Source organism: Miniopterus natalensis, chromosome 7 (assembly GCF_054644295.1).
Source record: "Miniopterus natalensis isolate mMinNat1 chromosome 7, mMinNat1.hap1, whole genome shotgun sequence".
In the NCBI taxonomy this organism is placed as follows: domain Eukaryota; kingdom Metazoa; phylum Chordata; class Mammalia; order Chiroptera; family Miniopteridae; genus Miniopterus; species Miniopterus natalensis.
Genome location: NC_142087.1, coordinates 5,834,059 through 5,861,150, shown reverse-complemented (window position 1 = coordinate 5,861,150; position 27,092 = coordinate 5,834,059). Strand labels below are relative to the sequence as shown.

Sequence of the window (27,092 nt, the reverse complement as noted above, 5' to 3'; positions counted from 1 at the left end):
GAACCACCATCGACCCCAGTGGTTAAACCAGAATCACTTAGGAATCTGCTTCTCACCCATAGTTGGCCAATTTTTAAATTTTAATTACTAAGTAGCTCTGAGCTGTCAATTTCTCTCCATTCTCACTTTCACTTATCTGTTTCAGATCTTACATGGACTGCCTGGTCTTATCTAAATCCATTCTCTATATATACAGTGACTGAGGACACAATTTATTCATGCCACTATAAATACGCTCCCCACTGCCCTCAACATAAGGTCTAAACTCCTTAGCGTGGTTTACAAAGACTTTCATAACCTAGTCTCAGCCCATTTCTCCCCATTCCGGCTTTACTAAACAAGTTTTTTAAAAATCTCCCTGCCTTTAACATGCAGTTTTGTCTACCCTTCAGCAATGCCATCCCACGTCCCCATTTCTTAGCTAACTCCTAACAATTCTTGTCTTAGACATCACTCTTTCCAGGAAGCCTACCATGACACGCCCCTAACCCGGGCACCTCTTCTTTGAGTTCTCTGCAATCCCTAAGTCCCAGCACTAATTACACCACATTGTACCACTTGTTATCTCATTTTCATCATCCTTGAAACTCTAAGTCCAAGATAGCAGAGCTGATGCTTAAAGTTGTATCCCAAAACCTGATGGGCTGGGTTGGTAAAGAACAGACAGTAAATCTTTGTTGAAAGAACAAACTTCTATCTCCTTGTGTGCCACCTCTCCTGGAGGATTCCTGACAATTCCTTTCCCCTGCCTCTCATCTACCCAAGAGTCTCACCCAGAGAAGATATTAGTAAAATTGTTGAAGGAGTTCAAGATTTTACTCAGCAGCCCTTAAGTTTTAGCAGGAACAGACACATTCTGCTGAGGCCTGATAAATCTGACTGCCCACATAAATCTAAAAAATATAGAATGGCTACTAATTCATAAAAGCTGTTAAAGAAAGGGCCTTAAAAGCATAAGTCTATTGTAATCAAATACCTTATAGTGCAAATATAATAAATTCACATGCATTTTACTTTTACATACTCATAACAAAATAATTACATTGACTAAAATGGCAGTTTTTCCCCAAGAGAATCTTCATTTTAACCAAATCGACAAAGCATTTATTGAAGTTAATGTTCTGGCAAAACCATAGACTTGAATCAAGCAGCATCAATGCTGTAGTATAAAAAAAATTAAAAGTGTCAAGGTGCAGAAGCAGTAGCCCTATCAGCAATCCCTCTTCTGGGGAAGGACTCACACACATACTCCTTTGCTCAAGTACTATGATGCTACACCTCTTAAGAGTTTAAGGACTGAACAGGGTGCTTGCATCACCCAAGTAAAGACTTTCACAGAGGAAAACTGTCCTAGAAATACATTATTAATTTTTTTCTTTCTCTTTAAGGATACTGCAATAGAAATATATTAACGATGGCCTCAAATATCCAATAGTTTTCTCTTACATTTTAAATCAAAGCTGTAGGGACCTACAGGTCTTAATAAAGGACTCTCTTCACAGCACAGCTGTAGTTCACTTTACAAGGCAAAAATGTTCCCTTTGAGCTATATCCTTAAAATAAACAATGCAATGTAAATGAAAAGTTCAGATCCTGCATCAATCATAATTCAATCTTGCCCTCAGATATAAACCTGGATATAGTCAAATTCGCAAAGCATTCACTTAATATTTTAGTTGAAGCAAAAGTAAAAGGGCTTTCAGCAAAGGGAACGTTTATGAATTTCAGTGGTGTCCCTGGCACTCAGAGGTTCAGCTGAAGTCGCGATTGGTGAGGACAACTGGAGCCACAAGGGTCCAGACGTAGAGGAGGAGGCAGACCCAGCTGGAGCTGATCTTGACCCACACAGCTGGCCACTTGCTGGTCACATTCCGGAACTCCGCATCAGGGCTAAGAAAACAGAAGAGTGTCAGGAAAAGGAGTCTGATACCAGTATCAAGCAGCCTCCCCACCCAAAGACAGGAAGTTCTCCAGGGAAACTTGGCTAACACTACTCCCTAGCAAGGTTCTAGAAGGGAATTGAGGAAGCTGCTGTTTTTAGTTTTTATGAGTAGGGAACTCTACCTCTCAAATGGCTTTCATCTTCTTGCCAGCATGGAGAACCCTGACTAATCTTTGAGCAAAGTTCTTTAGGAACATTGGGCTGTTCTAGATACTAGTAAAAGTCTAGACTGAAATGGCCTCCCTGAAACTTTCCTTCCTTACCAATCATTACTTTGATCAGAATACTCCATATGGCCCTCTCCAGACACAGAGAAAAATTAGAGAACAAAGATGGGCCACATGGCTTAATGTCATGATTTTCTCTCTCAAGTACTCAAGTTTGAAAGAGCTCCCCATAATCTACACCGTAAGAATCACAACTGGATTGTAAATCCAAGAGGGAAAAAAGTCAAAAGTATTTCAGAAAAGTGTCAGCACTGAACACAACTTTATTATATAGGTAAGACAAGGGGACTTCAAAGCCAGGAAAATGGATGAAGACTTTACAGTCAGCCCAAGGGGCTAAGTGGTCTTCCATATGTGCTGTTTATGCCTCCTACCTGTACCAGCCTGTCACGGTCATCATGATGTACAAGGAAGCCAGGCAAAGCATCAGGTGGAACATAGCATAGCTGTACTGAACTCCCTCTTTCTCATTGTCCATGGCCCGCCGAGGCTGTCCATCTTCTTCATCACCGGACCCGTTGGTGGCAGTATCACGGAGAATCACACTTTCACTTCCTGACAGAGTCAGCTTACTTACCTGGCTATTGGTGGAAGTGCGGAAGCTAGAAAGTGATCCCAAGGAAAACAAGTCAGAAATGGGCCCTGAAGATGAACTGCTGCCATTGGCCTATATACATGAAGGTTATTTCTGAACTGCTCCTACTTCGGGGCTGATGGCCTTCTGAAGGGCCCTGCCTAAAGTTCTGAACTGTTCCTGCCATCACAAGACAGACAGTACTCTTATCAGTTACTACTTGATGGTTTAACTGCTTAGGAGTTTCCCAAAATATACTATGCTTTCAATGTCTACTCCCATGACTTCACACGCACCTCTTCTATTCTTAGAATGTACCAACCTTCAACCTTCTCCCAGCTAACTTACTTATCCTTCAATTCTCTGGCTTGTGCCACATTCTCTGGAAATCCTTCTCTGACATCACTCCATCACTAGGCTGGGTTAAATTCCCACAGCTCTTTATGCTTCCCTCTGCCATAGCATTTATCATTCCTGTCTCTCTTGCTATTCACAGATGACTAAGGTCATTAACAACAATGACCTTAGTCATCTGTGCTTTCTGGGACATAATAGATGCTCACTAAAGTTTGTTAAATAACTCAATTACAAAATACATACAAAAAAGGACAAAAACCACACGATCACCTCAAGAGACATAAAAAAGACACATTTGACAAAATCTAATACCGTTTCAAGATAACAAAAACACTCCAACTAGAAATACAGTAAAACTTTCTCAAATTAATCAAGGACACTTATGAAAAAACCTAGTGCTAAAGTCATATTTAACAGTGAAAAACTAAAAGCTTTCCCCCTAAGACCAGGAACAAGACAACTCCACTCTTCATTTCTATTCAACATTGTACTGGAGGTTCAAGCCAGAGCAATTAGGCAAGAAAAAGATAAAAGGCATCCAGATTGGAAAATAAGATGTAAAACGATCTCTATTTGCAGATGACTTGACTTTGTATATGGAAAAGTACTAAGGAATCAATCAATAACCTTGCAGGATACAAAATTAATATACAAAAATTAATTATATTTCTATACATTAGCAATGAACAACCTCAAAGATAAATTAAGAAAACAATCTCATTTACAATGCCAATAAAAAATAAAATACTTAGAAAGAAATTTAACAAAAGAAGTTTAAGACTTGTACACTAATAACTATAAACCACTGAAAGAAATCCCAATTACCTTTTTCATATTTTGGCAGAAATTGACAGGCTGAACCTAAAATTTACATGGAAATGCAAGGGATTCAGGATAGCCAAAACAATCTTGAAAAAGAACAAATTTGTATGGCTCACACTTCCCAATTTCAAAACTTACTACAAAGCAACAGTAATCAAAAAAGTGGTATTAGTATAAGAATAGACATACGTATCAACAAAACAGAATTATGAGTCAAGAAATAAACCATTACACTTATGATCAACTGATTTCTGACAAGGATGCCAGGACAAGTCAGTGGGGAAAAAATACTCTTTTCAACAAATGGTGCTGGGACAACTGGATATCCCCATACAACAGAATGAAGTTGGGCCCCGTACCTCAAACCATATACAAAAACAATAAAAAGACAAATAAGCTGATTTAAAGACTAGACAAAAGATTTAAATAGACATTTCTTCAAGAAAGACATAAAAATGGCTAATAAACACATGTAAAATGTTCAACATCATTAGACATTAGGGAAATGCAAATCAAAACCAAAATGAAATGCTGCTTCACATCCTCTAGAATGGCTACAATCAAAAAGACGTAAGTACAATGTAATGATTAGGAAGTAATGAAATTAAAACCCTCATAATATTGATGGTAGGATTGTAACATGATGTAGCCACTTTGGAAAGTGCTTTGGCAGTTCCTCAAAAAGGTAAACATAGCAGCCCAGCTGGTGTGGCTCAGCAGCTGAGCATCGACCTATGATCCAGGAGACTGAGGTTTGATTCCTGGTCAGGGCACATGCCCAGGGTTGTGGGCTTGATTCCCAGCAGGGGATGCAGGGGGCAGCCGATCAATAACTCTCTCTCTCATCATTGATGTTTCTCTCTCTCTCCCCCTCCCCCTTCCTCTCTCTCTGAAATCAATAAAAAGTTTTATTTTTTTAAAAAGCTAAACATAACAGTACCATATAATCCAGCAATCCTACTCACAGGTATATACCCAAGAGAACTGAAAACGTATATCTACACAAAAAATCTGTACACAGACATTCATAGCAGCATTATTCATGATAGCCCCACAGTGGAAATAGCCAAATATCCATTAACTGATGAATGGATAAATGAAATTTGGAATATTATTTCCAACAACAGAAGGGAATTAAATACTGACATGCTACAACATAGATGAACCTTGAAAACATTATGCTAAGTGAAAGAAGCCAGTCATAAAAGACCATATAGTGTATGATTCCATGCATATGAAACGTTTAAATAAGCAAATCTGGAGACAGAAAAGAGGTTACTGTCTGCAAGGAGCTCGAGGGTAGGCAGAATGGGGAATGACTGCTAATGAGCATGGGTTTTCTTTCTGGGTAAATAAAATGTTAAAATTGTGGTGATGGTTTGATGGTTGCACAATTCTGTGAACATACTAAAAAACTACTGAACTGTATACTTTTAAAGGGTGAATTTTGTGGTATGTGAATTATATCTTTTAAAAAAAAAGTAGGTCAAAGGCAAAACAAACAGAAATAGTCATAGACAATATGAAAACAAATGAGCATAGCTGTGTACCAAAAAAAAAAAACACACCCCAAAATAGGCAGACAGCCCAAGGCTATAGTTTGCCAAACCCTATTTTAAGCAATCATTAAAAATAAAATAAAAAAATAGGTTCTACACATAATGTTATGGAAAGCTATCCAGATTATAAAGACAAATTCATATTTCAGAATAGCATGTGTATTTATACATCATGTTCTCTATTTAGTTAGTTTTAAAGATTTTTTTATTGATTTTTACAGAGAGAGGAAAGGAAAGGGAGAGAGAGAAACATCAATGTGAGAGCAAAACATCAATCAGCTGCCTCCTGCATGCCATGCCCCCTTAACCAGGGACTGAGCCCGCAAATGGGGCATGTGCCCAGACCAGGAATTGAACCTGCAACCTTTTACTACACTGGACAACACCAAACAACTGAGCCACTGGCCAGAGCCCTAATTTATTTTTAAAAATTATTTATCAAGCGATATAAATAAAATGATGTATATTTACCCCAGCTGGGTGACTCATTTGGAGAATCGTCCCGTACACCAAAAAGGTCATGGGTTCAATTTCCAGTCAGGGCACATACCTAGGTTGTGGGTTTGATCCTGGGTCGGGGCGCGTGATCCCAGGTTGGGGTGAGTGTGGGAGGCAACAGATTGATGTTTCTCACTTTGATGTTTCTCTCTCTCTCCCTTCCTCTCTCTCTAAAATCAATAAACGTATCTTCAGGTGAGGATTAAAAAAAATTGTGTATTTAGCTTTATATAAAATTATGTGTAATTATATATGCATAGATAGGTTGATAGTAAGTATAAGCAAAGGAAAAAAGCCTGAAATAATGTGTACCAAATGTTAACCGTGGAAGAGGTAAATCTCGAGGGAGGATACTTACATTTCCTATTTTATACTTTTCTTACTTATATTATTTGTTCCTATAAATATATCCTTACCCATTATTATTACATATTTGGAAATAAAGTAATATATGCTATTATATAGAAAATGTCAATAAAAATGAGTGGGAAGGTAAGTGCAAACTGCTAACATAGGTTGTATCTGGGGTCTTGAATTTACTAGTCTTTAACATTAGATATGTATAATTCTGTAGTTGTTTAATTATTTACAATGATCAGGAAATAATTTTTTTTTAAGATAAGCCAACCTATTTTCAGAGCCACTATTCTAGCTGCTTCACTCAGTATTAACCTTCACGAGAATCTTGTTCTAAGTATTTTTAACTTACCTAGAATACAAAAGGCAGAGAGCAAAGAGTAACAGCCCAATAAAATTTCCATTATCCAGAATATGCCCACTCTGTGATGGGGGAGCAGAGGTAGGGACCAGAGCAGTTGAATTTGCAGGAGCCAAGGTTGGTGCAGTCAGGTGTGTAATGATGCTCCACAGGCCTGGGTTGCAGGAATGATCTGAAAATGGGAAATATTTTATCCTTAGTTATAACTCAACTTGTTCCAAGAAAGTATTTGAGGGGTGTGGTTACACATTCAGTCATAACATAAAACATGGGAATACTATATAAAAGAATCTGAAATTTAGCAGTAACATATTTGTGTTTCAATCAGTGACTTAGTTTTAGAAAAAAAGAAACAGTAATTTGTCAAATTTCACAATTACCAATCTTGATTTCACTGGTTTTGAAATTTAACTGATAAATCTCCTTGGTTCTACAATTATGCAAAGGCTTTAAGCACAAGGAGTTTATCCCTAATTTTGTTGTCACATATTTACATAGGAATATAATAAAAGCAAGTCATCATTACAGGGTCTGTGATAACTGTTTTCCTTTCAAAGGAATCCACAGAATAACCTATTGAGAAATAATCCTATAATAGCTACAAAAGGAGATTTCCTACAGCAGTTTCTTCTAGGGCTTGTAACACCAAAGGAAAATTCAATTAAAACAATCCTACAAAGGGCCAAAACAATGTTATCTTGTCTACCTCTTAACTAGTTTGACTTAGTCCAGAAAAAAGCCTAGAGCAGCAATTTTCAACTGGTGTACCACAGGAATTTTTAAAATACGCAAAACCTGACTATTTAGTCAGGGGCATTGACCTTTTTTTCCCTTAGACTGTCAAATAAAAAAATGACAACAGTGATAATCGTTGGTGTGAATCAATCAAAATTATATTTGTTCACTTGACATCTGCTCTAGCTGCAGCTTTTATTCCACCAAAGGAATAATTTCCACTTTCTTTTCCTCAAATGAGTGTGCTCTTGCTATTCCCTTACCAGGCTCATTGGTCAGGGCTGACCATGTCAGGTAGATGGTGTAGATGGTGATGATAGAGGACTGCAGGAGACCAGAACGAGGGTGGTGTTCCTATGGAATCAAAAAGAAAACATGCCACAGAATTGCACGGCTGACTTTCTGAAACCTGGGGTACTTCCCTGGGACCCACTTAATTGTTATTAACTAAGAGCCTTCTGATTCTGCTTGACAGTTGAAAGATGACAAGTAATCTCTGAGTTAGCTTCAGGAAGAACCCAGAAAGAGGAAGCATGTACTCTTGGTTCTCAAGGCATTTCATAATCCTGGAAATTCCTATTTATCACACAAAGCTTCGATTTACCAGTTTCTTGGTGTTGTGGAATCTAAAATCAGCTTTGTCACTAACTGGCTGGGTGATTCATCTCTCTCGAACTTCACTTTCCTCATTTTTAAAATGAGATGTCTAGATGTTCTTTTCAGATTTCATATATAAAACTCCATGAATTTTTCAAAGTATAGTATTTAAGTGATGAAACTCAGGAGCATGACTTTTGTTTTTAAGTATTAAAAATCAATTCTTTTTTGGGGGGTTAACTCCCCTAAAATATCGTGGCTAATGATTCAAAAGAATCATTCCCAAGATGTAAATCTTATAAAAATTATAAATTCCCAAGTTACCTAGGTTTTTTTTACATTATAGGGAAATTAGTCATTTAATTATAATATAGGCAACTCAATGGCACATTTTATAGTTACTAAGTTATAATTACAAAGATTTCATCATAACATGGAGAAATGTTTAAGCAGGGTAAAACGTGGACATAAGTTCATATAAAAGGTTACCTAGGTTTCAAGTTTAGCATTAATTAAAAACCCTACAGGAAGCAGAAAACCACCATACCTGAATTTTTGGGTGGATGGATAGAATTGAAACCACAACACAAAGGATGAGGTTAATACTGATAAAGAACTTGTTTTCTGTGCAGCCATCTGGTTTGGTGTAGTATACATAGAGCAAACTGACAAAGATGATTGACAGGGTATACAGGATGCTCGTGACGGATAGTAAAACTGAAGGGAAAAAAGGGAAACCAATATGAATACCCACACTCCTAACAAACTTTTATAATGAAGACCAACTTTCTTCTCCATTTAAAAATAGACATTATTTCACTTTGACGGTGGTTACTAATTTACAGTGAAGTGACAGAGGCCCCAAGGTTGAAGTTTCAGATTGTGTTAGAGTTGGCTCAATAGTAAATTACAAAATCCACCAAACAACTGAATTCACTTCCTGGATTACCTAACTTGATTTCATGGGTTGAAAAACCAGACATCTGATCATTCTAAACAGAATAAATTCTAACTACATGCAAAATATTGTTCATTATAAGCTTCTCTTAGGAACTTAAAAGACTTCATAGCCCTCAAAATGAAGCAGTTCACAGCAAGCTGAGCGCCAGGGACGGTGTTAGAAGAAAACAGAATAGACAGGCATCTTTAATGGCAGTTTTTCCTCCATAGCTACTGGTTACATAAACCCATTTCCTGTCACAAGACCACATCATTGTGGGAAAGTGGCTTATTTGCTACTTTCAAATATCTAAAGTAATGTTCCTTTCTATTCACGTGGATAATAAAATTAGCTGTGTAACTCTGAAAAACATGAAAACAGTATACAGTATATCACACCAACTGTATTTAATTCAAAGCACAAACTTATTTGAAAAAACTAGTTTCTACTTATCTCAGTCTCAATGGATTTTGCATGGCTTAAATGCTATATATGATGTTACTGATGCTATACTTAAGTTACTCTTAATGTTTTCCCATCTGAACATACAAGATTTCTCTACTTTTAGTTACTCCAAAGTACGGCAAAGTTCATTATTAAGTTCTTCTAGAGTTGGAGTGACTGAGAATGAATTATACAAAACAGAAGTAAACAGGTTAAAAAAAATGAAACAAATTTTATTAGTCAGAAAGAAGGAAGTGGTTCAGGATTCCCAACCCATAACGATAATTTACAAATCTTTTTCTGCAATAAACAGACATTACAAACAGTTTAAGTGACCAACAGCAGGGCAATGGGTAAATAAATTGTGGTACACCATGCCCTGGAACATCAAGGAATTGTACAGATGGGAATACCATGCGACTGTTAAATGAGCAAGACATATCTGCGCTCCCTGGCAGGGGACACCATTCATCATACAGTAAGTGGAAAGAGCAAGTCATGGAATGAAACACAGTATAAATTTATTTACATTTAAACATAAAAACAGCCCTAGCGGGTTTGGCTCAGTGATTAGAGCGTTGGCCCAAGGGCTGAAGGGTCTTGGGCTCAATTCTGGTCAAGGGCACATACCTGGGTTGTAGGCTCTCTCCCCAGCCCCAGTAGGGAGGCAACCAAGGGATGTTTCTCTCTCTTTCTCTCTCTCCTTTCCACTCTCTCTGAAAAGCAATGGAAAAAATATCCTCAGGTGAAGATAAACAAAACAAAACATGTGGATGCGCACAAATACATAAAGGTCCAATAATAGTGGTGACATCTGGAGAGGAAAGGGGGTTGTTGAAGGTTGGTAGAGTTGCATGTTTTATTTTTTATAAAATTCTATCATTTGTGTTTATGGTAAAAATGGCACTTATTTTTTTCTTTTTCAATTTAAAAAGCAGCACCCTAAATAAATAAGATGAAAAGGAAGCTGGACAATGTGATAACATGTACTAAAAGCATTTAAAATATCCATACCCTTTGTCCCTTCTACTTCTGGAAATTTATTCTAAGGAAATAATCAGAAGTGTACTCAAAGATATGTTATTGGGTATTTATTGCTGTACTATGGCCAAACATATTCACAATCTATTTCTAAGCTTTAAAAAAGGTCAAACTATAAACTACTGAATATATAATACATTTTAAAAATAAATAAGACACAAACATATTACCCATTTTTCAATAACTTGTTTCCTATACACGGAAGATACACATGTACATGTAGAAAAAAGACTAGAAGGCTATAGACTAATGTGTTAACAGTGAGTAATAATTACTGGGGAGTTAGATTATGGGGGAATTTTTTTCTTTTGTGATTTTTTGGTTTTCAAGTTCTTGACACAGAGCATCTATTATTTTACAACTGGGGAGCCAGGAGGAGGAAGTCAGGGCCAGGACTCTCAACCATTATTTTTAAAACTAAAGCACGGCTGGGTATTGCTCCTAATAACTAGAGGGCTCCAAAGTCCCTCCCCATTATTACAGGCTATAAATTGTGTTCCCAACCTAAAAATTATAAGTACCCTTTTCCCACCAGAAGGATTTTACAAGGGTGTAGAGTCACATTCTGAATAAAACAGTAAGTACCATTCACCTTCTGGTGAGAAGGACCTGCTGGCAGATGTCCCATGTGTAGAATGCATGTGAGTCCTTGTCCAGGGAAACAAGGAAATCAAAAGCAGAACTATGTCACTAAATAAAGCTTTTCCCCTTATCTAAATACATGTAGTTACATTACAAATCTCAAAATAAGTGAAGTGGGGGAATCCAATGATTTATATGGTCTGTGTTACTTCCTTCCAGTAATGCATGTAATTCACGACTCAATGGGAAATTATAGTTTTTCAAAAGTCAGCTCGACCTTGCAAGTTCACACACTGAATCCACGGAGGTTTTCCCTGCACACCCTGTTTAACGCAGCATATGCAGCACGGCCTCACAGGTGGGTCAGGTACCTACCAGCATACCAGCACCTCGGGTTTCCTTCCTCCATTCGATTCACACACGACTCGTTCAGAGAGTGAGCCAGGTCCACCAACAGCACCAGCTGGATCAGGATGAAGAAGAAGGCCCCGAACATGCCAACAACGAACCAGACTACAAGCCAAAAGGAAAAGGTTATTCTGGGCCACACGAGTGGCATTTCAGATGCTGCCAACATTCTAAAGATTTCAGTTCAAGTAAGAGAGAGATGGTAGAGACATACTCTGTCTCCAGCAGTACAGTAAGACCACTCCAATTCCAAGCTCAAAGGCATTCTCTGAGAAGTGTTCTGTTGGGTTTCAAACCTTGTAAAACTTATTCTAGCTTGTGCCAAGGGGAGCCTAGAATCTGATATTCCAAATGCTACGATAAGCCTTTTTCCTTTACCTTAGAGGAAGGAAAAATCATAGTGGAAATCCACATATGTCACTTGATGCCACAGTAAGGAAGGAGGCGAAGACGGGGGTGGGGTGAGGGGGTGAGGGGGGGGCAGAGCACATAAGTTACAAGTCCTTATGTTGATAAGCTCTCCGATGAACTTAGTATTGCCAAGTAAGAAGACAGACTGCTAAAATATCGGCAAACAATTAACATATTGTTCCAGAACACCTAAGAAGCGACCTGAATGCCTTAATACCTTAATATTAGTACCAAGTCAGATAACTGGACACCACTTCCTTTAACTGTCAGTTCTGCAAAATCAGTAATGAAAATATAGCTTTAACTCAATCATTTGTAGAGTCTGTATGTACTATAATTAACCCCCTTAATAGTGAACCATACCTGTGGTGAAATGGCCCCCAGGGATGTAGAAAGATCCAACCATGATACCAACAATGGCAGCAATTTTGAAGAACCAAAACCTATTAAAATATTTAAAAAATGCATTTATGACGTGCTAATTTTCACCCTTACAGTGAGAAAATGAATTTCTAAAATGCAAAAATAAGCCTTAGTAGCATTTTCAACATGACTCAACTTAGATCTTCATCTGAATGAAGCTACTTCATTCAATATTTCACACAATTTAAGATCAAATAGCACAGAGAACAGATCATTCACACTAAGAGGAACATGTATCCTTAGAGTGTCCCTACTTTTAGCACTTAAAGATAGGAACTTTTCTAGAATTCCGAAGTGTAGAACACTAGCAATGTGACGTAAATATAGGGCAATTAACTATTAGATCTAGGGAAAAGTAATCACCCAATCCTTCTTTTACAACATAGGATGTAAGTGCCTTGCTCACAATTACACAGTTCGTCACTGGCAAAGCCAAGACCAAGTCTTTAAAGACTCCCTGTATGACAGAGTGAAAAGAATCAGGCTTTGGAGCTGGACAGACCTGAATTTTAATCTCAGCTCCAACCCTCACTGGCCGAGATCTCAAGCAATTTATATAACCTCTCTGAAATTTAGTTATTGCATCTGTAAAAAGGAGATTATAAAGTTTACAAAACTCCCTTCAGTCTTTAAATGAGAATTAGGGGAACTGGGGGCCAGGAATGGAAAGCAATAGAATGTGTAAATCAGTGGCCCAAATATATTCACTGTTTATCTTTCTGTATATTGTTTAAATATATCATGCACAAGGTTATCTTTTAACAACAGAAAGGAAAAAAAGTGTGTGTGGAGCCTAGCACCGTGATTAACTATTACATAGGTGTTCAATAAAAATCTAGAAACTTGAAACAAAAGGCATTTTTTAAAAAAGATAAGACTCTCCTCATCCCCTCTACCTCCTCCAATGTTATGGGTCTCCAACTGAAAATGACGCTGAAACAATTTCACATGTTAATGGGTCAGACATACATCTGGACCACTGATCTACATACTCTACCGCTCCCATCAGAATGGCAACATTAACTGCTGAATGGGAGGGTCCACACCATAATATAACAATAATAAATAAATTTTACATACCCATTGTGTATTGCTGCTCTGGGATCTTTACTGGTTTTTACTTTCAACATGAGCAGATAAAAGGCAAAGAAAAAGATGGCCAAGGCAAAGCTGATCCGATATACAGCTTTATAACCGACCTGCACATTACAATCTTTATCTGCCTTTATATCGGCCACGTTGATTTTAAATCCCCCTTCACAGAATCCAGGAATCTGGAAAAAAATAATTTCAATGTTATAGGAACACCCACATTTAAACAGAGATTCTATCCCCACAGGAAAGCCTGGATTTATAAAACTGATTACTTCAACAATTTCAAGACTATCCTGTGGGATTGTTCTCTTTGCCTTCCAATTAATTTACCATCCTGTCACCAAATAGTATAAACAACTTGCATTTTGGAAATAAAAGTGAAGTGCTCTCTTTGCATTTTTCTACTGATGAGGTTATCTCCCATTTCCCCATGAATTTCATGTTACAACTCACTCCTTCCAAAGGCCTAGTTCAGTTTAAATGTTTAAATCTAGACATACATGGACAGCAAATGTTTTAGGGGCACCCTTTTAATATCTGTTTTCTGGTTGTTAAGACTAGAACCTAAAGATGTTCACTTTGACCTCCTGTATTTCCAGAAAAGGACTAATACCTTCATATTCTGTGTCTTGACTATACCCCAAATGACAATGAACTTGACTGACTTTCCTAACAGTGAAGAGATAAATAAGAACATTAATGTCAACTAAAATGATCAGTACATTAAGGGTTCTGTTCCTTCTACTAACCTTCTTCAGGGGACCTTGCATCTCTTCCCTCAGCATGATGCAGGATGTGATCGTGCCCAGGATGAGAATAAAAGCATAAATGAGGCGAGTCACAGTGGAGTTCTTACTGTTGGGACAGCAGCTACACAGCAAACATGATGCACCACCGCAAAGGCATGGAACCTGTAATAAGTACATATGACCATCTGAGACCTTTCAGTGGACTCCTTTATGACACAAGTATCGCAGAACAGAAAACGAAGCACACCAGGCACTGACGGTTTTAATAGAGAATTACAACCAAGGGGTCGAGGGTTCGATTCCAGGCCAAGGGCACCTATGATTGTGGGTTTGCTCCCCGCTCCGTCCCTGGTCCAGGCGCTTGAGGGAGGCAACCAGTCAATGTGCCTCTCTCACATCTATGTTTCTCTCTCTCTCTTTCTTTCTCTCCCCTTCCCTCCTTCCCTTCTATTCTCTCCAAAGGGCAATGGAGAAAATATCTTCAGGTGAGGATTAACAACAACAACAAAAGCATGGGCTCTGGATTCAATGTTATTTCTGCCACTTTATCTCAGCAAACCCTTTTTCTCCATCTGTAAAATAGACTCAGTAACAAAATCTTCCTCCTTCACACATGACTGTATTAAATAAGCATTCAACACAGTACCTAAAACATGTTAAAAGCCCAATAAATTTTACTTATATTCACACAGGGATCATATTGAATTTAAAAACAACATATCTTAATATTGAGAAAAATACAAACCTAACTGCACTTGCTATTTACCGAGAATCCTAGTTACTAAATCTGCTATTACAGCATAAAGCAACATTACCTGGAAACCCTTATAAATTATGATAGCAAGGGCTATTTAACTCCATTCAAGAGTAACCTGGAGCCCTGGCCAATATGGCTGTTGGTTTGAGCGTGATCCTGACCACCAAAAGGTGGCGGGTTTGATTCCCAGTAAGGGCACATACCCAGGTTGTGGGTTCAATCTCTGGTCAGGGCACATATGGGAGGCAACTAATCGATGTTTCTCTCTCACATCAATGTTTCTCTCTCTCCCTCCCTTCCTCTCTCTAAAATTGATAAAAATAAATCAATAAATATATAGTAACCTGGAAATTCCTCAAAAAATTAAACACAGAATTACCACATGACCCAGTAATTCCACTCCTAAATATACACCCAAAGAACTGAAACAGGTATTCAAATAAAAGTTTGTACATGAATGTTCACAGCAGTACTATTCACAACTGCCAAAAGGCAGAAACAACCCAAATGCCTATCAGTTGATGAATGGATAGGTAAAATGTGGTATATCCACACAATGCAATATTTTTCAGCCATAAAAATGAATCAAGTACCTCCTGTGTAAAGATACTTGATGTGTGGCCCGGGCGGGTGAGGCTCAGCGGTTGAGCAGCGACCTGGGATCCAGGGGATTGCGGTTTGATTCCCAGTCAGGGCACATGCCCGGGTTGCGGGCTCGATCCCCAGTTGGGGGGCATGCAGGAGGCAGCTGATCAATGACAACTCTCTCATCATTGATGTTTCTATCTCTCTCTCTCCCTCTCTGAAATCAATAAAGATATATTTTTAAAAAACACCTTTAATTAAAAAAAAAAAAAGATACTTTATGTGTGGAAGAAACCTGTTCTACTATATGTTATGTTACTTCCTTATCTCTAAATGACAACTCTATTCTTCTGGTTGCTCACTCCAGAAACCTTGGAGTCATCCTTGATGCCTTCTCTTTTTCCAAAACCCTCATCCAATCTGTCAGTACATCAGCTCTATCCTCAGAATATACCCAGAATCTGACCACTTTCATAGCATCCTTAGCTATCCTTTGGTCTAAGCCACTAATATCATCTCTCATCTGGATTAAATGCAATAGCTCCTATTTCACTGCTGTAGCAACCCACTCATAACCTAGAGTTAGTATAAAGATTATGTTAAGATGAAAACATTTGAGATTCAGAACAGATGCAGAAAAAAAGCCTTCTCAGAGCTTTCCTCATCTGACTAAAAGCAGCAACTTCTCTCTCCAAGGGAGTTTTATGCCCATGAAGAAGACAAAAAGACCTCTGCATCCACACAAACAAGTATTATCACAAACTTTCTTATCTCCTGTTTGTTCTCCTACAAATCCACTTGTCTTTCCAAAGAAAGAGAAAACACATTTGTTCTTCCCATAGAAGCCCTTTTCTCCCACCTCCTTTTCCCCTATTAGGATAGGAAGATAAGCCCTACATTCTAACCACCCCTCTGAGTTGTTTATCACCGAGCACTCGTGTGTGGGTTGCACACATAAACAAACTCTTTTTTCTCCTGCTTATCTGTCTTTTGCCAGTTTAATCCACAGGCCCATAACTACTAAGGGTGGAAAGTTTTTCCTCCCCTACACTGCTTTACCCATTCTTTTCTACCATCTGTTCTCCACACAGCAAGCTTGTTAAAACATGGTCAGATCAGATCATTCCTCTTTTCTGTAATGGATCCCCATAGCACTTAAGAGTAAAAGCCAAAGTCCTTAAACTGGCCTACAAGACAGGAGAATGGAGATCTACAAGATTTGGCTCCCTGCTGCTTTCTGACTTCATTTCCTATTATTCTTCCCCCCACTCAATCCATTCTCTGGTACCTTAACTCCTTGCTGTACCTAGTGAACAAAAGGGATTCTTAAAATATGAAAGTGATTTCTAGGTAGAAGTGCTTTGATGGCATCAGTTCAAATCTTCGTTTTACATCAAAGCCAAAATGCGTTTCAGGTTATTAGGATAGGAAAGACTTCTTTCTTTCAAATTACTAATTCACTCTTTAATTAATGATCTTAACTATATTTTTTCCTACTTCTATTTTGTAAATAGTGAGTTTGACCCACTAGGTGGATTGTTAAAATCAACTGTCCAGGATTTTTTTTTAATGTGGTAGAAAAATTGTACAGCAGATGGTAAAGGTAAGAATTATTTCATGAAACATTTATTCACTTTATCCCACAATAGCTCTCCAGGCGAGGGATGCTGGAGTGATTATCCTCGTCTTATGGCAAGAGATAAATGACTTGTACAAGGTCCCAAAGTTTAGGGACCTTGGCTTCCAATTCTGAATAATAATCTACAAGGACTTCTTCCCCTTGTACCAGAACTGCACATAGGCCTCGGTTAAAATGACAGCTCTGCCACATACTCTGTAGCTTTGGCAAATCCCGTGCTACGGGATAAAAAATATTATTCAAGCCACGCAACTTAAATGGCGCCGAAATGAACCAGAGAGCTCCTGCCTTGGGAACTCAGTCCTTGGTCCTGTTCCAGCCGCGGGTGAACCCAGAGGCCCGAAGGCTCGCGGGGGCGGGGCAACAGAAATTGTAAACAATGGCGGCCTGGCCTCCGACGTTCTTCAGCAGGCCCGGAGAGGGAGCCCCTGATCCCGGTAGCCCGGCATCGCGGATCTTGGCCCGGGCCCCTGGAGACGCTCTGCAGCTCAGGACTGGTCCCTCCAACCCGCGGGCCTCCGCAGCCGAGACCACTTCGGGTCTGATCTTGGGGCTCACTATCGCCCCCCCTCGTCCAACTCACAGCTCCGAAGGAGGCACCAGACCCGAACTCACCCAGCTGGCCAGGGAGAAGGCGCCCAGCACAGCTCCCATGGTGACGCTGGAGATGGAAGTCGCGGACCGAGGCTTCTAGCGCGGTGTTAACTGCCAGTTGAGATTCTCCTCAGAAACGCGACGGTTTCCCAGGCCGGAAACACGCGGCTCGCGTCCTTCCGTGGCCCCGCCCCCCGCCCTAGGCCACTGCCTTTGGTAGAGGGAGAAGGCGGGGCTAGGGGAGGCGGGGCTAGGGGAGGCGGGGCTAAGGGGAGGCGGGGCTAAGGGAGGCGGGGCTAACCCTGTCCCCTGTTGGGGGAGGAGGCAGGGCTGAACCTGCTGGCGCCGCAGGAGTTGTGGAGGCTTCATCTCCTCACCTCATTTGTATTACTTCAAGCCCATTATGTGTCAGTATCTGGGGTACTGAAGTGTACAAGAATTTTTGGCCTGGTTAAGAAGCGACTGACAACATAAATGCACCATGATATATTGTGATGAGTACTATGAAGACGTAGCATAAGGGAATATTCTTTCAATAAAAGTTTAATGCCCACTGTGTAAGGGGGAAAGCAATTTAGTTGGGGGGAAGGGTAGGACTGAAAGGCTTTTCTGAGGAGTTTATATTTAATCTGAGAACTTAAAGAGTCAAGGGAAAATGGGCAGTGTTTCCTAAAAAGTGGGCACTGTATATCATTTGGGGTAAATGAAATGAACATGACATTAAGTAACATTGAAAGGCACAGTGAAAAAGTCCTACTTCAAACCAAAGAAAAGGTTTGCTTGGGACTAGTATGTATTTAATATTTTTCTAACATTTGCTTATCTCAAGAATAAAGGCTTCATTTTCCACATCTTTCCAAAGGTAGCCACATCCACAGTTAAATAACAGGTTTTAGGGGGTGTGTGTGTGTTTGCAAAAAACTCTTCCATTTCTACCAACCAATGCTGGTTTTCCATTTAAGCAATGAGGTAAATTTTCCTTTTGTAGATGTCAGTAAAAATTGAGATTCTATTTAAAAAGAAATACTTGAAAATGACTTACTTAAATACGTACCAGTATAGGTGGTATGTGTTAGGGTTTGGCTGGTGACGCGGACTGTGAAAGAATTCACAACTGAGAGAAGAGATAGATGCAGGGTGGAAATTTATGTTACTTTCCAAGGGAGGAAAGGGCCAGGTGCCCTTAGGTGGCACAAGGCTACAAAGATAGAGCGGGTTGCTTTTTTATTGGGGTATTAGGGACTAAGTGGCAGCTGTGGCAAGACGATAAAGAAGGGAGTGGGATAACATTGAAGTTTGCCAGATCCCGAGGGCTGTCTTGAGAAGTTACAGTTTGTTTGCTTTCTAAGAGACTGTCCAGCAGATGTCCTAAGGAGATGTTTTTATCAGCATCTTCGCAAGCCTGTAAAACATGCATCGAGCAAAAGTTACAGAGTTCCTAAAGGGGAGGCTTGGGTTTGAAGGGGAGGGGAGAGGGCACTTCCTACTAACTAGAGACTGATGAGAATTATCCTGGAGTCGTTAAAACCACAGGGAGGAGGGGGGGTGGGGCAAGTGGGGCCCTTACAGCCCTCATCTGTCGGGCTCTTTGAACAGAGATGCAGCTTGAATCTGGGAAGCGTGCAACCGCTCCTTTAATTACCAGGTGCTTCTCATAACTTGTGGAAGGCCACAACAAAGAAAAAGAGCGGCCTTTTTCTGTGCTTACAGTAGGTAGATGTGACAACAATGAGGATAATGTTGGACAAATGACTAATGTAGGGGAACATTTACCTGAGAATATAAGAACCTGTAGAGTTTAGAATCCTATAATATTTAGATTGGAAAAAGCCTTAGAAATATACTCAGATTTCTTCTTTTACTGAAATGGAAAAAGGCTCGAAGTGAAGTGGTTTGCTGAAGGCCACAGAAAGGGTTGATGGCAGAGGAAGGAGAATTACTCAAACTTTCCTAATTCCTGCCTCAGCCTCTCTCCTCCCCTTACCCCAAATGCCTGCCCAAGTCAGATTGCTTCAGGACCACTGAACCTTCCAGGTAACTCTTACAACCCTATAACAGAAAAGATTTATTTAGCTTGTTCTTTAAGGGAGAGCACACACCAGGAAAACCGTGAGGAATTTTGGTAACTTGGGAAGAGTTTATATTAGGATTTGAGTTTGTGCTTGGTATCTCTAAGGATGGCTTAAGGAAGTGGGTAGTTGTTTTGAATTGGACACAGTCAAGTAGCAGGGACAATTTGATGATTAGGTATCTTAATTTTTACCCTGGAGGTAGGAAGATTAAAGAAGGGCCAGAATTGTCATTGAAAAGGCAGGGGGGGAAAAAGGGGAAAAAAGCAGGATCCACTCATGTTAGAAGAGAAAGATGTTGAATCATTTGTCTCAGCCTTGTTCCAACTATGGAGCCCTGTCTGATATTTGTTTACATTCTGTGAGCACTGCTTATGTTCAGTGAGGAACACTGGGTCAAGACAGCAGTGAAGAGTTTTTCATTTTCTGACCTGCAAGCATTAGTCCTCCCAAATGTGGGATCCTGCCCATCTCTCAATGTTTTTAACCCGAAGTGATTAAGTGTGCCTCATCTAGGCGGCAAAGTTGGGGGAAGGCACATCTTTGAGATCCTCTACTTCAGTTTTCCACCTGTTGCAAGAATCCCTCAGCAACATCTCTTCTAGGGTGGGGGGCTCACTGCCATCCAAACAGCCCCTCCCATTTTTGCATGTTGATTGTCAAAACTAGGTGTGTGTTTTTTCACCTGTGGGAGAGGGAAATTTGTCTTTTACTCTCTTGGGTTCAGTGACTTGCTAGGCATGGAGGCTTTTATACCAATTGATCAAGGCTGGTAAACTTTAAATTTGTAGAGAAGTGCTAAGACAATAGAAAGGGGTTTAGGTTTTTAGAGGGACATGCTGTGGGAAGGCAGATTCAAGGCAAAAATTAATGGAAGATAAGGACTGTGTTTCACAAGATTTGTTATGTAGATTCCTCTCACTGATGAGTCTAGAGTTGTCTCCTGTGATTAATTGCTGCTCTCCCAGGTGGAGGGGAGTGGAACCTAAGCAAAGGGAAATTTATTGGGTTAGGGCAGAGTCTTTCTTTGCGTATTTCTCAAATGCCTTCAGCTCAAAATAATCCTTATAAATGGCATATTTTGGGGTGGCATATTCCTGATCTCCTACATTCTTATATATTGTTTGAAAATACATGTACTTGGTTTCTGAAAATACTACATAAAAGTACAGTGAAAATGCATTATTTTATACCACACCCCCATCTCCCAGATCTCTTTCCAGAGTTCATATGTGCATGTGCCAGCATTATGTGTATTATCTATCACCCCCTTTTCACAAGTCTACAGCTAAATTGTATCTACATCTTTATTTTCCTGGGTCTCTTAATTCTTGCTATAGTAATCCGTTTTATGGATGCACCATAATTTACATACATACGCAATCCCCTACCGATGGACATTTAGACTGGTCTCAATCCTTTTACAAACAACGTAGCAATGAAAATCCTGTTGGATTCCTGTTCCAGTGTATCTGCATGCTTATTCCAAGTACAATTGCTGGTCACAAACTAAATTATTCTCCAATACTGAAATTAAATGTGGTGATCTACTTCTCATCTTGAGTCCAAAGGAACAAGTTTATTTATTCTTCGCCACACCACCGCTTTGGGTATTAAAGAAAGAGGCATCTGCCACCCCGCCCAAATCAGTTTTCCCGTCTTCAAATAGTCCCAGTGCTGCAAGCGTCCGCCTGCGGCCCGTCCTCTCCCCGAATGGTCTCCATCGTACAGGGAGAGAAACTGAGGCACTGGACGGATCCGAGGCGCAAGGGTCCCCCGGGCCTTGCCGTCCCCCTTTGCCCAGCATTCCCTTCCTCTCCCTTTCCTCTGGGCCAAGTTCCAGCCTGCCAAACCCGAGCCCCGCACCGCTCCGGCGCGCGATCCCAACCGCTTTCCCTCCTCCCCCGCGCCGGCCGCGAAGGACCCGCGAGCCCTCCGCGTCCCTTCCGAGCCGCCGTAGCGCGAGCCGCGGGAGTTCAGCAACTCCGGTCGCCACGGCAACGGGCTCCGCCGTGAGCTGCGTGCGCCTGGCAGCCCGGGGGAGGCGCCGGGGGCCCGGGGCCCGGGCGAGGCGAGGCGAGGCGGCGGGAGCGCAGGTGAGCAGGGGCGGAAAGGCAGTGGCGGCCGAAGCCGCCGCCCGGTGCGGGCTCTCTGCCGTTGGCGACGGGCTGGGCGGCGGGGACCCCGGGAAGGAGGCTGGGACCAGCCGCGCTGCGGCGGCGTCCCCGCGTGCCTTTAGCCCTGCCCGGTGCGGGCTTGGAGTGCTTTTTTCCGCTTTCATTGTATTTTGGGAGCCATTGCTTGGCCTGACCTGAAAGTTTGTTTAAAAACAGAAATGTCCTTTTTATTTGAGGGCCGGGGAATAACTAAAAACTGCAGAAAATGTCTGTCTGTCTATGTGACTCTTGGTGAGCCAGAGAGGACTGACTTGTGTATCAGTTTTCCCATCTGCAAAGTGGGGATAAAGATAGCGCACCAGTCTTATGAGGCTATTACGAAGTACATTTATATTTAAAATCCTTGCAGGTAAGTCCTCAATACTTGGGAGGTTTTATTATTACTACAGGTAAGTGAGCTTGGCTTTATTGAGCTCCACAGGTGCTGCGCTTTTTTTACAAATTAAAAGCAAGGCCCTCCACCAGCAAAAAGGGTACGCCAGGCTTTGTTTCAATACTTGCTTTGTTGCTGTGGTCTCCAACCCAATCCTCAATACCTCCAAGGCATACCACTACTACAAGGAGTCCATCATTGAGCATGTTTTATGTTCCGAGGCCTGGACTGATTGCCGTGGGTAGAAAAGTTAATGAGACATGTTATCCTCCGGGAACGGCACAGGTTTACGCAGTAAATAGGCATTTGTTGTGATTCGCATTGTGATTTTGGACATACAGGGTACTATGAATGCACAGAGAAGGCAGTTAACCCAGATTTCCAGAGAGGACGTGGGGGTGGATGGTCAGAGAGAGATTCCAAAAGGGAATGACTCCCAAAATGAGACGTGAATCTGCCTTTGTATTGGTCAGAAGATGAGGCTGAGTGCACAGTGTTCTAGGCAGAGAAAGCAGTGTGTGCAAAGCCCTGGGGGAGAGTGCAGGCTTCTTGGGAATTTGCAAGAATTTCACAGGCTGGCTAGAGTCAGATTCCAAGAAGTAGAAGTGGTCTGGCTAGATGATGTTGCAGCGATAAGAGGTGCCCCTTCTGGAAGACTTTTCTTGTATCTCCTTGCAGGTTTTGAGGAGTTTGGACTTTATCTTTGGGCCATTGGGGAACCATCAAAGGATTTTGAGCAGTCAGTTGTGTGTGTCAGTGAGTGTGTGGTGTGTGTATTTGATAGAGGTATGGTTTTAGATCAGGGTTGTTCTCTTTTGGTGTCATCACTCTTCCAATCTTTCACATTGCGGCCATTCCTTTATTGTGATTCAAAAAATATTTATTGAGCATCTCCTACGTGCCAGGCATTGTGTAGGTGGTAAGGAATTAGGTCCCTGCCCTCATGGCATGTATTCCAAACACGTTCAAAGGTACATTCATGGAGACAAATGCAGTCTAGCACAACTGGACCTTAAATCAATATTTAAAAGACTAAAGACACCCAGTACAACTGGAACTGTAGTCAATATTGGAAGAGAACCCATTCAGAGAGATTAAACAAAAGGCCCAAATCATTCAGGGCCACTGCATTGCACCCTCTTGGAAGAACCATGCACTTAGACATCGCCTAGAAGAAATGGCCAGAGCAGTAGGAGGAAACCTAGGATTGTGTAGTAATGAAAGCAGAAGGAAGAAAGAGCTCAACTTTGCTGGATGCTGCTGAGATTTCAAATTAAATAAGTTAAACATTAAAGTGTCCTTTGGATAAAGAAATAGAAAGATCGCCGGGGACCTAATTGAGCAGATTTAGTGAAATGGTGGGGGCAGAATCTATAATACCGGCAGTTTCCAAGGGTTCAGTGTAATGTATCAGTGGGTGAGGAGAGAGTGGGATGTGAGAAGGTTAAGATGAAAGTGTAGGCGGCTGAGAGAAGCTTGTGAAGGGGAGGGAAGGCTGGAGAGTGATCGGGGAATCAGGTGAAGCCTTTTTTTTTTAATCCTCACCCCACGATACTTTCTTCAGAGAGAGTGGAAGGGAGAGAGAGAGAGAAAAAACATCCATGTGAGAGACACACCAATCAGTTGCCTCCCTTCACAGGGCTGGGAATCCAGTCTGCAGCCGAGGTACATGCCTTGACCTGAATCGAACCCAGGACCCTTCAGTCTGAGGGCCAGCGCTCTAACCACTGAACAGCCAGGTGATGCTTTTTTAAGCACAGGTGAGAACTGAGCAGATTTAAATGCTGATGGCAAAGACAGGTGAGGGAAAGGCTGAAGAAATATAGAAGATGAAGGGGAAAATCAGTAGCACAACTTTCCTGAGAAGGTGGGAGTGATTGAGATCCACAGCACAGATACTTTTAGAGTCTAATGGCTTCTGCTTTTTTTTGAGAAGTGGTAAGCAAGGTAAATGCTGAAAAGATTGCCATCAGTATCATGCAACAAGAAAAAAAAGTGTAAATGTGGAGAGAAAGTTATATTTTCATTATTGGCAGCAGACATTTATTGAACTAATATTGTGTTAAGCACTTTTCATGCACTAGTCTCAATTAATATGACCTATATGACAACGCTGCTAGATAGCCTCCTTATAATTCCCAGCTTATGGGTGAAGAAACTGAGGGAAAATGCTTACACAAGGTCACAAAGGATTTGAATCCAGATCTGCCTGAGCCCAGAGCTTTTAATGACTATCTAGGTGACATGATTGTCTGCCTATGATGTGATTATCTGCTGAGAAAATTCAACAGAATTAAGTTAAAAGTAATTAGAAATAGGTTTAAGTGAACCAGCAGCTACAGGATAGACAAAAAGCATTCGCTTTATGCAAGCAATAATGGTCAGAAAATGTAATTGTAGAAGAAATGACAGTAGCAGTATGAAAAATAAATACCAGGCCCTAGCCAATTTTGCTCAGTGGTTGGAGTGTCCACCTGTGGACTGAAGGGTCTGGGGTTCGATTCCAGTCAAGGGCACGTGCCTCTGTTGCAGGCTCCATCTCCAGCGCCAGTCAGGACCGGTGTGGGAGGCAACCAGTGTGTCTCACATCACTCACCTCGATGTTTCTCTCTTTCCCCCTCTTCCACTCTCTCTGAAAAGCAGTGGAAAAAATATCCTCAGGTGAGGATTTAAAAAAATAAAATACCAGGAATTAACTTTAAAAAATGTGCCCAGGCTAGCCAAATAGAACAAGAGTTGACTGGAGGGGAGGAGGCAGGGTGAAGGACAGGTGCCTGAGTGAAGAGATATTTTTCCCTTGGGAAAATCAGGATATTGATACCCAAAAAGGGGCATGTAAAAAACCAGATGTCTATCATAAGACAATGAGAAAATATGCAAAGATATTGACTATGATATTTTTGTAATATTGAAAAACTGCAAACAGACTGGTTAAATTATGATGCAGTCATGTAATGGGTACTACTAGCCATTTAAAAAGAATGAAATGAGAAATATATATATATATGAGAAAGATGTTCAACATCACATGGTAAGGTATGAAAAGCAGATTACGTTATGTTCCTATTTTTTACTTTTTAAATGTATGTATACATATTTCCAGGAAAAAAGCCTATAAAGATTAGTTCTTTAGATTATTTTTTAATTTTTATTTTAAAAAATATATCTTTTTTTTTAAAGTCTCACCTTTGCTAAGACTTTTTTTTTTTTAATATATCTTTATTGATTTCAGAGAGAGGAAAGGAGAGGGAGAAAGAGAAATAGAAACATCAATGATGAGAGAGTCATTGATCGAGCCCACAACACGGGCATGTGCCCTGACCGGGAATCGAACCCCGATTGCCTGGATCCTAGGTCGACGCTCAACCGCTGAGCCACGCCCGGCCGGGCTAAAAAATATATCTTTATTGATTTCAGAGAGAGGAAGGGAGAAGGAGCGAGAGAGACAGAAACATCAATGATGAGAGAGTCATTGATCAGCTGCCTCCTGCACGCCCCCCACTGGGGATTGAGCCCGCAACCCGGGGATGTGCCCTGACCGGGAATCGAACCCCAATCGCCTGGATCCTAGGTCGATGCTCAACTGCTGAGCCACACCCAGCCAGGCTAAATTTTTTCTTAAATTGTGGTAAAATACCTATAAGGTAAAATTTATCATCTTAACCATTTTTAAGTATACAGTTCAGACTATTCATATTGTAGTACAATCAATCTCCAGAACTTTTTCATCTTGCAAAACAAACTTTATACCCATTAAACAACAACTTCCCATTTCCCCCTCCCCCTAGCCCCTGGCAACCACCATTCGGCTTTCTGTTTGTATAAACTTCACTGCTCTAGATACTTCATGGAAGTGGAATCATACAATGGTTGTCTTTTTGTGATTGGATTATTTAATTTAGCCTAATGTTTTCAAGGTTCATCTGTGCTGTAGCATGTGCCAGAATTTCTTTCCTTTTTAAGAATGAATAATATTTTGTGTATACAGTGTATGTATGTGCACATTTTGTTTATTCATCCCCCAGATGGACGTGTTGCTTCCCGATTTGGGCTTTGTGAATAATGCTGCCATGAGCACGAATGTACTAGAAAGATAAGTTCTCTATGTCTGTGTCACGAGATCATGGGGAGACTTTTATTCTTTTTCTTACCGCACTATTTTTCTTTTTTTATGGGCATGAATTCTTTCATAATCAGAAAAAGCAGTGTGGATATGTTTATCCTCATTGGGGAGATGGAGGAGGAAAGGTTAAAAAAAAAAGGCCTGATCTAGGGCAGCGGCAGCAGAAATGGGATGAAGAGGGCAGATTTGAGAGACATTTCAGGAGAATCAAGAGGACTTGACAACTAAGAGTAGGGGAGAGAAGAGGAAGCCTTCCCTCCTGTGCTGAGAAGGGGGCATCAGTCCTGGAGGAGAGTGGAAGTAAGGCTGGAGAGGCACCTGAGCTGAGCCTCTTTGTTCAGGAGCTTGAATGGAAGAGAAATGACTTAATCAGGTTTGTATTATAGAAAGATCACTCTGGCTCTCCCTCCAACCCATTCTGCAAGTTGAAGCCAGATTATGCCAAATTTCCCTGTGTGCTCCTTAGACTTCAACCTCTGTTAATTTTCTTTCATTTTGAGATGAAACATTAGTGCTGAAAGATGCATATCTATTCTTCTAAAAGCACCTGGACTATTTTAAACAAAATCCTATTTGGATTATATTGATTTCTAATTGTGTTCAGTTTTATCTCAACAACACAGTCTCCTGTAAATTTACTTCCTACCTGTAAT

General features: G+C 40.6%; 1 protein-coding gene across 1 annotated transcript; it reads right to left on the bottom strand.

Moving 5' to 3' along the window:
• Window positions 1–618: 618 nt before the first annotated feature.
• Window positions 619–17,830, bottom strand: SERINC3 (serine incorporator 3). Its single transcript, XM_016219374.2, has 10 exons — window positions 17,719–17,830; window positions 14,123–14,284; window positions 13,359–13,552; window positions 12,219–12,298; window positions 11,412–11,549; window positions 8,577–8,746; window positions 7,696–7,786; window positions 6,689–6,869; window positions 2,544–2,771; window positions 619–1,890 (listed from the first exon to the last, which is right to left on the bottom strand). Exons 1-10 carry the CDS (start codon window positions 17,755–17,757, stop codon window positions 1,752–1,754), a joined length of 1,422 nt encoding a protein of 473 aa, XP_016074860.2. The 5' UTR covers window positions 17,758–17,830; the 3' UTR covers window positions 619–1,751.
• Window positions 17,831–27,092: the final 9,262 nt, after the last annotated feature.